Genomic DNA, 16,088 nt, shown 5'->3' on the forward strand with positions numbered 1-16,088 from the left:
TACAGACAATACAGATTCTTATACCCGGTGTAGAACTGAATATTTTATCAACAGTTAAGGTCCACGACGAACAAATGAATTCTGAGTCGCTATTGTCACACCTTACTGAAGCAAGTTACCTTGGTTTGCCTCTCGCCGGTTACAAGCCGGCTTTTTCCGGCGAAGATATTTAATGTTTTTTTGTAAAATAATAATGGTCAAAATAAATCACTGAAGTTGAACGGTTTGTTATATTTGAAATCTATAAACGTTCCTGGTGACATTCTGAAGTTTTCCGATTAATAGATGTTAATCACAATTATAGCTTCTGAGGCACACTGACTGCAGCTGTCCAACAATATTCTTCTATTACTGTCTCTTGACTAGCTGCTTTTATACGAATCACGCGAAGTTTTAGAATGATCAAAAGTGTTTGAACACGGTAGCGTTTTCGTAAATCAAATGTTATAGATTCTTACTCTCAAAAATCTTCTACAAATTTACAGAACAGACGGGACTTACGCAATACACAATGAACAATATAAGTCACATGCATCAAACTGAAATACACGTAAGTATCAAAATAAATGTATCACGGTAAATCTGTTACAACTCTCTCCCCAGAGAATTACAAATTGGCGTCAGACAATTATTACTAAAATATTATATATATATACATATGCATTGATAACAATGCATTAAATACAATACATTGTCAAAGAATTATACAGTTTCCAAAATCATGCCAATGTATAACACAATTACTATAAATAACCTTATGATAATAAAAGTACGTAGAACGTGAAAATGCTTAAAAACAGATGTTATTTTTATGGTTTAACACAGTCAATAATCATTCGACTGAGGTATTCTTTAAAAGCTGGAACAGGTTTGAAAGGAGTAACATGAATTTTCTGGTTAGATTTTTCCAATCACTTGTCATGTCTGACAAGTTTTACAAAAATGAGAAAAATTTACAAAACATTTTGCCTAATTTTTGTCAAAATAAGTGTTTCATAATTTTGTCACGCATCTTGTTGACATCTAGGTTATCTCCCATAGAAAGTTCATGGGTAGCTTTCAATATTTCAGAACGTTATGCTTTTGGAACAGCAATTTGATAAACTACCGCCCAGTTCTCTGAAGCTGATACTATGGTGGTCTCCATTTTCTCTCGAGCACATCATTTCTGAAAATATAACAGTCTGGAACTTTTTCCAGTTCATTCTTTGGGAGTGCATGTTTAAATAGTGAAGTGATCTGCAGATCCTTTTCTTGCTCAGAGATCGGTTTAATTCCAGCAAACAAAACTTCACCAGTTGTACCAGATTTCTCATATCCATCATTGTCACTCACCGAAGAACTGTAAGAAAGACAATTATTCAAAAAATTCCCGTTGGATCCAAAAAATCTATCATCCCATCCTCTGAACACGTGTCTAACATCTCTTTTTGGCTTAATTTATTAACCCAAGATCGAGTCACAGCATACGAGAGAAACAAGTTTTGATTCTCTTCAACAACAGCGTCTTTCTAAGATGAAACAGTGATCGGCTCGCTAACCATCTTAAGTTTGGCAACATCTTTTGCCCTAGCCAAATCGTTTCCCAACAATAATGATACACTCTTAACTGGCACAACTGGTCCTGAAGAGAGATCTGATGTTAAATGAATGTTATGAAAAGGAGCATTAATAAACCCACTCTTAATACCCTGAGCTATAACAGACTCACCAGTGGCAAAATTCGAATCTGAAGGCAATACACCTTCTAATAATAATGACTGAATCACCCCAGTATACGTAATATACGTATGGACGTGGGATTAGCAGTCATTTCACAAATGCACTGAACTAACAGACACAAAAAGCTTAAATTCCTCCCTAACTACATCAGCGTTTATATCAGTGACCAAATAAACAACATCGGGTGCTCTGGTGAAATTGCGTCTATATGTGGACACAAATGCATTGAGTGCGACCTCATTTTCTTTTTCAAACTCCAACAATCGGACATAACATGACCAGGTTTCTTACAAAAATAGCAGACGTGCTTTGATGACTTTAATAATAAAGTTTTATCCTGACTATCTAAAGATTTCGAACTAGAAGAGCTGGATTGAACAAATACTGGTTTTTGCTGAAATAGCAGAAATATCTTGTCATGAAAAGTGGTTTTGTGAGTTAAAGTGTACTCATAAGAAAAAGCAGCTGCTTCCTGTAGTGTTTCAACTTTCTTTTATTCCAAATAAATTTTGAGATCGTCACTTGTACAGCGTTTAAATTCGTCGGTTAGACATAATTGTCTAAATTTGTTGAAACTGTTTCCAATATGCATAGAATTACATCATCGATCAAAATGAACTTCTTGTTCCTGGGTGTATTCAATACAAGTTTGGCTATCTTTCTTGTGATAACCTCGAAACTTTTGGCGAAAAGCCTCTAGTACTAACTCATATGCTTTGAGGATAGCTGTTTTAACCAGAACATGTGGGACTTAAGCAACACGCATCTAACAATATAAGTTACACACATCAAACTGAAACACACGTAGGTATTAAAATAAAGGTATAATGGTAAATGCATACACTTAATACAAATATATTTTAATATGCAAACAATAATATAATTTATAATAATGAGTATTACAACCAGTGATTTATATACACAAGTTTTACAAACTTAAAAACAGTTTTGAGTCTTCTAACCGATTAAAAAATTCCTTGATATCTTTACGAGGGTTCATGACGAGCGAATTAACTCTCAGTTGATTTAAGAAAAAATAATTTAACGGGGAGCTAGCTAGCTCTTTACTGATCACACGTGAGTTTTTCATGAAAGTACTAATGTCCGATATTAATTCGCTGAAGTTAAACGGTTTGTCATGTTTGAAATATATAAAGGTTCCTGGCCAATATCTAAATTTCCCGATTAATAAGCGTTAATCACATTTACAGCTTTCAAGACTTATAGTATACCAATTGTAGAAAAGCAACAATATATACTGTCTCTCGGCGTCTCGCGTTAGTTGTATTTTATATGCGTTATGCGAATTTCTAGAAATTAAAGCTGACTCAACAATACTGACGATACGCTAACGCTTTCGTGAAACATATATTGTTGATTCTTACAATCGAGAATCTTCTACAGATTTAGTGGATAGACAGAAATTTCGCTACATGTATTTCTTAATATATATTTAAATAAAACGAACATCGGTATTAAAATAAATATATAACAGTTATTCCATTACAATGTATATCTGCTGTTGCTATTTTGAATTAAGCACAAAGCTACACTATGGGCTATCTGTGCTCTGCCCACAACGGGTATCGAAACCTGGTATTTAGCGTTGTAAGTCCGCAGACATACCGCTGAGCCACTGGGAGGCACAATGTATATCACATCTGTAAATGAGACCTGAATCCTACTGTGGTGTTCCACAATTTTAGGTTGACCCATATAAATTCTAATTCTAATTGTACATATTCAAAAGAAGTTTGAATAACACCTCATACCAACTTCTTAAAACTTATAAACTACCCTTTTACCTTTTTACATAGATTCGGCATGTCCAGTTGGTTAATGTGCGCGACTCGTAATCCGATGGTTGCAGGTTCGAATCCCTGTTACACCAAACATGTTCGCCCTTTCAGCTGTAAGGGAGTTATAATGTTACGGTTAATCCCGCTATTCGTTGGTAAAAGAGTAGCCCAAGAGTCTTACTCTGCAAAATTAGGGACGGTTAGCGCAGATAGCCATCGTGTAGGTTTGCGCGAAATTCAAAAACAAAACAAATTTTGTTACAACACACACTCTGCTGAAGTCATCTAGAAACTCGACCAAACTGTGATGTGTAGCTTTAGCATGAAGCGAGATGTAAAGCAAAGTTTTAGTTGTGTTCTTTCCATAATAATGTAAACAAAATTTGTAAAAATGTTCGTAAATATACCTAAATAAAGATATATTTATTATTTTAGAATAGTAAAACCTGACACTTAACATTGCCAAAAAATGTAAAAGTGACTCGTTTAAGATTTCTAAAACATTAAAAAATTACATCTGTTGATTTATTTATTGCTACGCACAACGCTATAAACACCTAACTATTCGTGTTCTGCATATCGCGGGTGTTGAAATCTGATTCATAACATTATAAATCCTAAGAATTACTGCTGCGTCACCCGGGATGGAGAGATTTATTGGTAAAAAATATACTTAAAATTTCAGATAATTTCACGTCCATTCTTAGGTAATGTTAGCCAAACGTCCCCCCCTCCCCAATGGCTCAGCGGTATGTTTATGGACTTAGAACGCTAAAAACCAGGTTTCGATACCCGTGGTGGGCAGAGCACAGGTAACCCATTGTGTAGCTTAGTTCAAAATAACAAACAACAACAACGTTAGTGAAACACTATAATATCTTTAATTCCTATTTAGTGTTCAATGATTCCTTTTGTCATTTGGAGCAGATTTTTCAGAATCACAAAATTATTTTAAAATTCTAACTTTATGTTTTAGAGTAATTTTAAGTATCACATAGTCTACTGATTTTAGAGATTTATGCACTGTCTGGGGCATAGAGGTAGATAACATTTCGATTTCTGTGCTGAGACAGAAATAGTTCGTAGAAACTTCAAAACTCTGAATTATTATTGTTTTAGTTTTGCCTTTAGATGGCGGAAGGATTTAATCTTGAAGAAAACGTGTATTGGTAGTAGTTCTGGCAGTTTGTAACATCAAATGTATATCAGGATTTAAATAAGTTTGACAATTATATCTGGAAGTAAAAAAGAAATTTATAAATTTAACGACATATATAAGTCTGTAGTTTGGAACAACAGTGAGTAGATTAAAATTTGTACTATAAGCACATTTTTATACTAATTGGTATCTGTTCTGTTTTAGCGAAAGGTAATTGCAAACATGAAAGCAATTCAGTGAAATTAGCGACACCGGTTCACTAGTTCTGCAGTTATGAATTGAGACGAATGTTTGTTTTATTGTTTTTGGGACATTCATTTAATTTATTTGAATGTTTTAGTAGTACAACCTCAGAAAATAGAGATGTTAGATTGACTAACAGTAGCATATAGTCGAGACGTATTCGGTTTTCCTCTTAGTCTTGGCTTTATTACTTTTAATATTTTTAAACTGTCTTTATTTGTTAGTTTAAAAAAATGAAAAAAATGTACTCATTCATGGGACAAGGAGAGAGAACGACCACTTTCTAATTTTGTTGTTAAGCGGTTTTGTGTAGGATTATTGCTATTACATGAAGAGGCACTCCCATTTTAACTAGTCATTACTGAGACTTGAAGGCTGTGGCAGAACTTAGGGTTTAATTGTAAATATCGCTGCATTTTTGATAAAAACTAAACTTTAATTAAATGTTAGATTGTTCAGATGGTAGTTGTAAATTTTATCAAACTGTTGAATTTATTATTAAAGCAAAAAATAATAATTGGTGTGTGTCATTGTAGCTAACTAGACCCAAAAGTGAAATCACCACAATATATGAAAAGTTTTTATAGACTGTAATTTTAACATATAAAAACAAAGAAAAAAATCTAATACAAATGATGGAAATTTGACTTGGTGATGTAAGTTGTTGCAGGGTGTTATCTAGGATGGAAGGACAGGTTAAGAATTTTCTTTTGAAAGAAGAAGAGTTAGAGATGATCTGATTGAGTTGCTTGAGATTGTTAGCATTAATGCATTATTCATTTTTGCACTTAATGGTGAGAATGGTCAGACTATGGAACACAAGTGTAAATTTTGGTAGGATAGCAGCCATTTTTTGATAAGAAAGTTGTATTTCTCGAACAAGTTGGTTGTCATCTGCAATAGGTTGCCTTGAAATGTGATGGATGCAGTAAATTTAAGGAGGTTTAAGAGAAGACTTGACAAACATTTTGAATTATAAGGGTTGGTTTTGAGTTTCTCTTTTTAATTTAACTGAATGATATGACCTGGATGGATCGACAGACTTCTTTTTATCCTTAAATTTGATATTAGATGCTGTTGATGATTATAGATTAATAGGTAACATATAATGGTTACAAATTTATAGGTTCATATGCAGTTGGTATAAAAAAATCATCAGCCATGGAATAAATTAATAAAACAAAAAAGTACACTTTGTAAATGAGTAAACAGCTTCTGTCATTTCATTTCCAGTAGTTTACAATAGGCTATTAGGTTTGTCTCATCTTTTTTCTTTTTCATTTTTGTTTGCTACTAGCCTGTTTGTGAAGTTAGGCCTATTGTTAATTACTAACAGAAGTGCCGCTTAGTGGTTAGCTGTTTGTGCTAATAATTACTAATCATAGTATTCAAATATTAGAAAAAATGAACATTTTCTTGAAGTTTTCTTGGGAATTTCTGTATGAAAAAGTGTTTGAATTGTGCTATTTGGTTATACACAGCCCTCTTTGCACCTGAACGATATACAGCAGCCCTCTTTAAATCTGAACGATATACAGCAGCCCTCTTTGCAGCTGAACGATATACAGCAGCCCTCTTTGCATTTGAACGATATACAGCAGCCCTCTTTGCATCTGAACGATATACAGCAGCCCTCTTTGCAGCTGAACGATATACAGCAGCCCTCTTTGCAGCTGAACGATATACAGCAGCTCTTTTTGCATCTGAGCGATATACAGCAGCTCTTTTTGCATCTGAACGATATACAGCAGCCCTAATTGCACCTGAACGATATACAGCAGCCCTCTTTGCACCTGAACGATATACAGCAGCCCTCTTTGCATCTGAACGATATACAGCAGCCCTCTTTGCATCTGAACAATATACAGCAGCCCTCTTTGCATCTGAACAATATACAGCAGTCCTCTTTGCATCTGAACGATATACACAGTCCTCTTTGTATCTGAACGATTCAATGCACAGAGTTCAAAGTTTTCATATGTTTCATTGATATAAGCTGTAATGCTTTTATTTATTAAAACTGGTACCATTCCTTAATATATTTGTGAAAACTTTAGTTTTTCAGTACTAAAGTTAACTATTACACCAATAAAGATGTATAATCAAAACTATCATGTACAACCATAATGAAAACTGTGTTCTTGTTGTGAGAAAACTTTCATTTAAAATTGTGTTTTGTCATAAATAAATGGTTGTTGCATGTACAACTGTTATTTTTGTAATGTTCTGAGTTTTGAATATCCCAAGTATGAAATGTTTTATGGATTTTTATTTATGGCACTATTCAGTAGATGGCACAGGAATTTTTGGTTATATACATAGGTACTGATATACTTGCTACATCCATAATAGTAAGATGATATTATACATGTTAGAATGTGTAATCAATGACATAAAAACTGTCTTTAAGTAGATTTGACCTTGTATTCCTTTTTTTATTGAATAACCCTAAAGAATGTACCTCACAAACCATTATAACAATATAATAAAATTAGATTAATTAAAAGAAAGTAATTAAAGAACATCATAAGACAACTATTGTACATTACCCATGAATAATTATTTATATGCTACACAGGCATGTCTGTGCTTTTCATTCTTTGTACTTGCTCACGACACAGTGATACACAACCTAAATGCTTGCTGTGCTAAATTCATTAGATTTTTAGTAGACCCTCAGTGTATAAAAGAAACTGTATACTTATTCCAAAATTATCCAGTATTAAACTTATGGTGTTTTTTCTTCTTAACTGTTGTATAACAGGTGTTTTTAACTTGGTTGATCATAGAAGTGGACATGACCTATAATCTGAAGTTTTCACTCCTTGTCGATGAGTATTTCACGTGTTTACAATGTGGTGCTAAATCTCTTAATTTAAGTAGTTTTTCACATCTACTTAGCTATAACTCTCGTTGTTAGATTTGTGGTACTTGCTAATTAATTAATCAGTGGCACTGTTAACTGATTACAAAAAGTGTTGTTGATGGGTACTGCCAGAGAGCAGAAAGTTTGCTTTCCTTCTAGAGAATGATTAACAAAAAGAAAAAGAGACTGGTAGACTTCATTATTAACCATGCCATCACATAAAAAAGAACAAGTGTGGTGGCAATATTTTGATTACTTGGATGATTGGAATAATCAAAACTGACAATAATTGGAAATCTTGATTTTAACTAGTTCATAAAATCATAATTTTTATTTATCAGTTCTAGGGATAGTTGAAAATGGTGGTAATTGGTAACAATAATTTTGATTAGTTGGTTATTTTCATGACAATTAATATAATTGGAATTCAGATGAACTGATTTTTGAAATAACTGAAAATGGTAATAATTATAAACACTAATTTTAATTAATTGATTTTATCATAATTTCAATTAATTGACCACTTCCGAAACTAATTGATGAAATCCTTGCTTGTAAGTAATTGATTATATCAGTTAAATGTATTTGTGTGTATGTAATGTGTATACACATTTTGGAATTCAACTGTATATGTTTTATGCATGTTTCAGGTGAATCTGTTTCTTGTCCAAAATGGGAAGAAGGAATAAAAGGCAGAAACAAGTCAAATCTAGTATAAGGTATCCTTCCAAGGTAAGGAGGTTTTGAAAGCTAAATGTTTGTGTCAGATGTGAGCTACAGTATTATATCAAAGAGGTATATAGTTTGTGAATTCTGTATTAAGAGATATGGTTTCTATATATTTGCTATGTGATTACCACACAGACTGTATGGAATTGATTTAATAAATTTATGTCATTATGAATGTTTGTTCAAGGATAGAACAAAGTAATTTATTCTTTAAATAAAATTTGTTTTTGGGAAATGTTATGTTTTTCAATCTTTCCCAGTAAAAATGCACCAACATTAAGAAAACTACTCTCAAGAAAAGCAAAAGAATACATATAATTTAATCTAGGACCCAAGGTAAACCCTGGATCCTGGCCAAAATGCATGAAGTAATTTATTTATGTTAATGCATAACATGAGTGACAACCATGGTTTTATGTGGTCACATTCACATGAGTCACAACTATGGTTTGATGTGGTCACATTCATGTTGCCATTTATGATTATTTAAGGAGTATAAAAAGCGAGTCCTCATATAATGCCTTTAGCTTATGATATATTTAGTAAATCAGTGCATAAAGTTTATTTTTTAAAGACTTGTGAGATATAGTTGAAAGAGAGCATTTTGATAGGATACCTTCTCTCACAGAACATCTTTTCTTGATTAGTGCTGCCCTGTATTGGCTCAAATTTTCAATGCTCATCACTGACCTTCTACATCCAGCTTCCGCATATCCATGTGTAAATTATCATGCAGCAGCTCTCCACCAACAGGAGTATAGTGCAACCCCTATAATAACCAGAGTTGTCTTTCACATTCGCACTTGTTAATCACTTCTCAATTAGCAATGGTGCTGGTGTTTGCTCAAAGATTTGTCAGTGTTTTTCTGTCAACTATAGACTTAATTCCTCTTTACTATTTATTTAAAATTTTGCATATTTGGAATTGAGAAAAGTTATTTTTCCAACCTTTCTTACTTTTTCAGTGGCTTTTTTAGCTAATGTATTGTGTATCCCACTCAGTGGCAAGTGGTTCCTCAAGAGGTATTATTTTATATTTTTTGAAAATCTCTATCCATGCTGTGATCATGCTTAATGCAGTTACAATGTAGACCTTTCTACCTTGTACTTGATGTATACTTCTAGATTTTGCCAGTTGTTGGTTGTGTATCTCTATTCTGTTGTCATCTGTGCCTAAACAATTACAATGCAGGGTTGGGTTATGAACACCATGGAGATGAAGTGTTCCTTAGGAGTGCTAAAAATCTTCTTTACTGATATTTTAGCTCTACACGTGTTCATTCAGGACCTTGCACTTGTGGACAAACATGAATAAAGCAGACAGAGATTGCAGACCTTCTCTGATGCTTTGTGGCATTGAAACGTTTCCTAACAAAGACCTAAAGAACAGTGACAGGTGCTACCAGGTTTTGGTTGAATGACTCCTTCGAAACGGTATTGAGGTTACTTATTATACCATCTCCAGTGATGTAGTCCTCTGGATTCTTCAGTGCATTTTTCTGCCCTTACAATTTCGTAGCTACTGGGGTGGGGAATTAATAAGGGCAACTTAAAAAAAAAAAGGCAACCAGATTGAAGGTTACTCTTTTTGCAAATGAAAACTTTCGAACAATGTCACTTTATTTGATCTTTGATTGAAACTTTGTTTAATTTAAAAAGTGGTTTAGTTCAAAATGTGTAGAGTGATAGCAGAAAGTGTTTGAACTTATGGCTGAAGTGAATAATGAATTTACGCAATGAACCTCAACAATTTGTTTTTCTCTCACAATGGTCACATTATGTTTCAATCATGTACTAGCTACAAAGTCAGTTCCCATTTTTATTTTACAGTTCTTCAAATAAAAAACAGTAAAGTGATTAGAATGTTTTTTTTCATGGCACTTTTGTTGATAATTTCAACTATTTCAAATTTAATGAAACTTCAAAGTAGATTATCTGTAGCCATTACAGTTTTTAAGGTTAGATTGTTTTTAATAATATACAATGACATCATCAACATTACTGTACATCATCAGAATCAGGCCACTTGTATGCTGTAATAACATTGTATTTTCTGTTTTCATATTTGGCTCGTGCAGTCTGCAAAATTGGAGTCAGAAGTGTTTGCCTTAACATGCATATATTTACAAGTGCATGTAGTAATGTAATGCTTCAAAAAATTAACAAATTTGCAGTTTTTACGTGCTTGCTTTTGGAAAGCGTTGACAAAAAAGAACTTGTATTTACGTCTTTCAAATGTGGGAGCCTTGATGTAGGCTTGGTGTCATATATAAAAAGTAAACAAAATATTAACATTTTAATTGAAAACATTATTTGTCTTTATAAAAAGTTGAAATAATCACTCTATTCTTCACATTTTATAAATTAATTTTTATCTATCAATTCCATCACATTGATACAAAAAGTTTATCTATTGAAGAAAGTAGTGATATTTTTATTAATGAAAGTGCATTTACTTTGAATACATGGGCATTCATAGTGACAGAGTTTGTGGAGAGTATGTGACTGATGAGTGTTCATAAAGTTAGGAAGGTCAGTTACAGTTTGATGTGAGTGCTGGTCAGTTAAGAAAGATTTAGATCAATTTATGTTGGGTAAAATTTTTAATGGCTCTTTTTATTTCGATGGGCCAAGCAAGCTACCTAACAGAAATTTTTTACAGGACTACTATCATTTTTGGAGGCTATTGGTTCCTGGGCCCCTACTAATTTTGTGTTTGTTTCCCTCTTGTTGGTGAATTTTAATTTATGTTGCGTATGACACATGGATTCAGGATGAATGTTTCTCTCCATAACCACATGCTTTAACTTTTGGTACACTGTTTGACATGATGCTATTGTTATCACTCCTAATGAATGTAATGGACTTACTATTATATATTTATTTTACTGATGATATTTGTTTCAGTTAAATATATACTTAGTAATGCAAGTAACTTGTATTGTTAAATCTGTATTGCGAAATTCTTGCTTATTCATTAAAATTGTAGAAGATTCTCAAGTGTAAGATTCACCAATGTACTATGTGTGTATGTAACTACTGATGATTGCCAGTATTGTTGTGCCATCTGAAATTCTTCGAATCTTGCTATTATCAATCAGGAAGTTACAGGTATATAACCTGGAATGTTTATAAATTCTGGACATTACAAACCATTTAACTTCAACAGATTGCCATCTGATGTTAGAATTTTTACAAAGATATTATATAACTTCAACTATGAAAAACTTGTATGATTAGCTAGCTCACTGTTAAGTGAATTTTACTGATATCAACTTAAAATTAATTTGCTCATTGTGAACTGTCGATAAAGTATTCATTTCTGGATCAGATAGAAGACTCAATGTTGTTTGTGAAACTTTTGTATATAAATCATTATTTGTAATAACTATTATAAATTTTATTGTTGTTTGCATATTAAATTATAACTGTAATAAGACTGTGTTTATCAATCTTGTTGGCAAATATAAATAAATTGGATACATATCAACACTAAATTTACTTCTAAATCCAATTTATAATTTAACTCAGTTTTAGGCTATTTGAAGTTGCAATACATAACATAATAAATTGTATCCTTGTCCAAGATGAATTATTATATGTAATATGCAATTACTCAGTTATATTTCGTTACATCAATTCCTTGGCTTTTCTTAATCTTCATTAATCTGTTTCAGAATCCCTTGCACTGTAAATTCTGAACTTTCCTTCTTTGTCATATTCTCAGGTGATTGGTTTCTTTGAGTGTTATGTACCAGATACTATGACTGGGTTATGGGTTACATCTACTGACAGGACCATGTTCTGCCTGCAGTATGCATCTTCTCTCCCTGTTTGAATTGGGGTTCTCTCATAAGGACACTACTTATTGTTGCCTTGCAAGCCATTTTTCTTTCATGTTTCTTCTCTTCTGAAGGTAGTTAATAGTTTGGTTCTTTTGGTTTTGTAAGTTGGGTGTGAAAAATACCAAGAAACACTTGGTGGAGAACAACAATAGAGGGTGATTTGAGAATTAAAGACCTGAGCCAAAGTAGAGGTTGAGAAATGAGAAAAAAAATTGAATGCAGTAGAGAGCTTTCATATTTGTGCTATTTGTACCACTTCGGTCTGGAAATGACTCATGATGATAGGCTATGATGTACAAACATACCTTTCTAGATTTTCTAGTATAGAATTCATAAGTGTGAAAGACCAAGACATTTATTTATTTATAGGTTTTCTCAAACCATTTAAGTTTTCAAACTTTGGAACAAAGAAGTGGCAAGTGTGGCCAATGTAATTTTTGATTGTGTTACAGCTGGAACTGTACAATACTAAATAAATATTACTTGTAATTTTTTAATCCCAGTTTTATTATTTCACATATTATAAAGATTTTTCATAAGCTTTCAAAACCTATTCAATCGAATAGTCACTGAGTTTGTATGCTTTTAAGAGAATTAAGCTCTTACTGTATTAAGTTCTTACTGTTAAGATTTGATTTATAATTTAATCCACTCATTCTTGTACTACTTTTAATATTGTATTTTTTAAGGAATTTCCAATCTTTCATGTAATAATGAAATCAAAACTGAAACAATACTGCAAATAAATTATAACCAACAACAAACTGGCAAATTATGTATCCTGGTGGTCATTTATATGATGTTACCATAATCATATGTTACTGGAGACAACATATTTTTCTCAACAAATAATAAAAACTTTCCTTATGCAGAAATTGATTTTGTTTAAATAATAAATAACTTCTTGTGAATGTTTTTTGTAGCATTACAAAAAAAATATATCCCTTAGAACACGGAAGTTGGTAAAAGAGAAGGTTACTCGGATATTGTCATGAAAAATGAGGCATTTGAAATGTACTACAAGGTAGGGTAAGCTATGTACAACGTTTCTTTTTTCCCTCAAAACTGTCATGATTTTGATATTTATTAAAATATAAACTTGGCTATTTACTGTACTGGGTTTGAAGTTTAAATCACCAAAATGTTAGGAAAACCTCTCTGATCTTTATGGTAAAATTTTATTTGTCTAATCGTTTATAAAAATAGTAGTTATAAAATGTTTTGCATTTGGTATGATACACATGAAATATACATATTAAAATAAAATAAATTTATTCATACTGTTAACTTGTGAAATTACTGAGATTTTTTTTTTTTTTAGGCACAGAAAATTGTTTCTGACGATGAATGGGATGCTTTTCTCTCATCACTCAGGGACACACTTCCAGTAACTTTCAGGATTACTGGATTCAAAGCGTAAGTAAAAACAGAAAATTTAGTATCTTGTTGAAGAAAAATACAAACTAGTTTTATTTTGAAATGAAAACCAAATAGAACATGTAATGCTGCTGGTATTTGCTCTACAAAATAATTCCCTAAAGAATTTCATAAACAAGTACAACAACAAAAAATTCTATGTGACAAGTGATAAGTAGTATTGCCTATTGCAGAGGTTTGCTATTTAAAGTGTATTTTCTATATAAATCTCTTAATGTAAAGTGTTCAAACTTATCCAATTCCCAATACACTTAATGACTTTTCATATTTATTTATGTAGCAGTAAGTCTGTCAGAAAACAGATATTTTGAGTAGTAGTAAAATGTACACACACTCACACGAACGGACACATAGAGATTGTTTTGGGCCAAGAATTCTTCTGCAGTAGGTGTCTGTGAGGTGTTGGTGATAAATTTGATGATAAATGAACATCATTCACCTCACTTGTTTAAAAATATAGTCAAAATAAGTTAACTGTGTACAAAAACTTCTTTATTCCATGTATATTGTAATTTATCTTAAATATTATACAGTTCTCTTCTTCTCAAAAGTCCACTTTGCCAGTTCAGTTGCTTTAGAAATCAGTTGATAAGTCAGACTATTTTTCTCTATTTTTGTCTCAAACACTGTCAGTGTATAATTAACTTATTCCTTTTCTTCTCTCTTTTTATCACAACAATATTGATGCATAATTCACTCACATTTGCTTGTGAGTTACTGCAGTTGTATCCTGAACTTCTGTTACACATGCTTTTTTGTATTTAGGATTACTTCCAATAAACATCTGTTTATTTTCATATGGGCCTACTTCCAAATTTTTTCTGCTTTTTTCAAGTTAACACAGGCAGGTTCAATGACTTTAAAACATCGTTTGACAAGACAAAATGTTCTAGAATGTCAGAAAACTGTTAATCTCACTTTTACATATCAACCCTTAGACTGTTTATTCCTATAACAGTTAATTTTACACTTTTTAACTTTTCTCTGACCAAAACTCCTTTCACTTGGCTTGACATTTGGCTTTGTTCCAGCTCTCTTTTTTTCATCTGTTTACTACTATTTATATTTCTGTCACTTAGGCTTTATATAAATCTCTATATCCTTGGTATCAATGGATTGCATACAATGTTCGATAGCCTAAACTTCAAAAACTTACAAGCGCAACTTCTAACAGTTATCCACTTTTAGCACACTCATTGTGAAAAAAAATCCAAACAATCATGAAATATTCACTCACAAAATAAATAAATTAATACTACCTACACTAAATAGTCTTTTATATCTGACATAGTCAAAGGGCTCATACTGCTGAAAAACCTGGTATTGATACTTGTGGCAGGCAAAGTACAGATAACCCATTATGTAGCTTTGTGATTAACAACAAACAAACAAACAAACAAACAAATGTATTTATGTGAAGATTTTCTAATGCTATATTTCTTCATTTGTAAAAATGAAAGCTTGTAAAATTATTATCAACTTGAATATCAGGGATAAGTAATTCCTGTCTCTGGAAACAAAACATCTTAGTACCTTCATGGCAATGTTTGAAGTCCATAAATAAAATATACAAACTGTTAGGTCTGATATTATTAATTAAAAAACCTAAATGCAGATTTTTTTTTCTACATTTTCCTCATTTGGCTTGTTGATGATTTCAAATCAGAGAACTGTTCAGTTGAGATATACATGATGACAGCTGAAAATTTAAACAGAATGCTATTTTATATGTGGTACTGTATGTAGCAGTCAGTGTCATGGCGTTAAACATTAAGCAATGAAACTAGTGTACCTAAGCTTGATAAAAACAGGCTAAGCTGCAGAAAAGACAGCAGTAGTTAATATTAATAATATAATTGCAATATCTCTAGTGTTATAAAGTGATTTGAAGTGAAAATCAAAACTTTCTATTTTTAATGGCTTTCCTAATACCAAAATAATAAATAGATGTATGTGACTATCATGATTTATGTATATCTCTCTCTATTTTGTTAAATAATGTATCTATGATGTATGGAAACAACATAATTAATTTCTTAATCAATTTTAAGTTGTTGGACCAAAATGTACCTATATCAGTAAAAAAATAAGTGTCTTAATGTAAAACTATGAGTACATATGTACATTATACTGCTGTAGTAGTATGGAAGTGTATCATTATGACAAACTTGCTTTCACAATGAACAGAAATTGTATTCTCCATCTGTTATTCTGATGCTTATTTTACTTTATTAACTAAAATAGAAAGCTTCATTAAATATTTTTATAACACTGCACAACAAAGTTTT

The 16,088-nt window shown here is 31.9% G+C and overlaps 1 protein-coding gene across 1 annotated transcript in view; it reads left to right on the forward strand.

Moving 5' to 3' along the window:
* Nucleotides 1-4,576: 4,576 nt before the first annotated feature.
* Nucleotides 4,577-16,088, forward strand: part of Nsun2 (tRNA (cytosine(34)-C(5))-methyltransferase Nsun2) — a 53,832-nt gene continuing 42,320 nt past the window's right edge. The window contains 4 exon segments of the mRNA XM_076501752.1: nucleotides 4,577-4,819; nucleotides 8,440-8,521; nucleotides 13,313-13,387; nucleotides 13,685-13,779. Of these exon segments, the coding sequence (XP_076357867.1) occupies nucleotides 8,462-8,521; nucleotides 13,313-13,387; nucleotides 13,685-13,779 (230 nt within the window). The 5' untranslated portion in view covers nucleotides 4,577-4,819; nucleotides 8,440-8,461.

Source organism: Tachypleus tridentatus, chromosome 5, assembly GCF_004210375.1.
Source record: "Tachypleus tridentatus isolate NWPU-2018 chromosome 5, ASM421037v1, whole genome shotgun sequence".
NCBI lineage: Eukaryota > Metazoa > Arthropoda > Merostomata > Xiphosura > Limulidae > Tachypleus > Tachypleus tridentatus.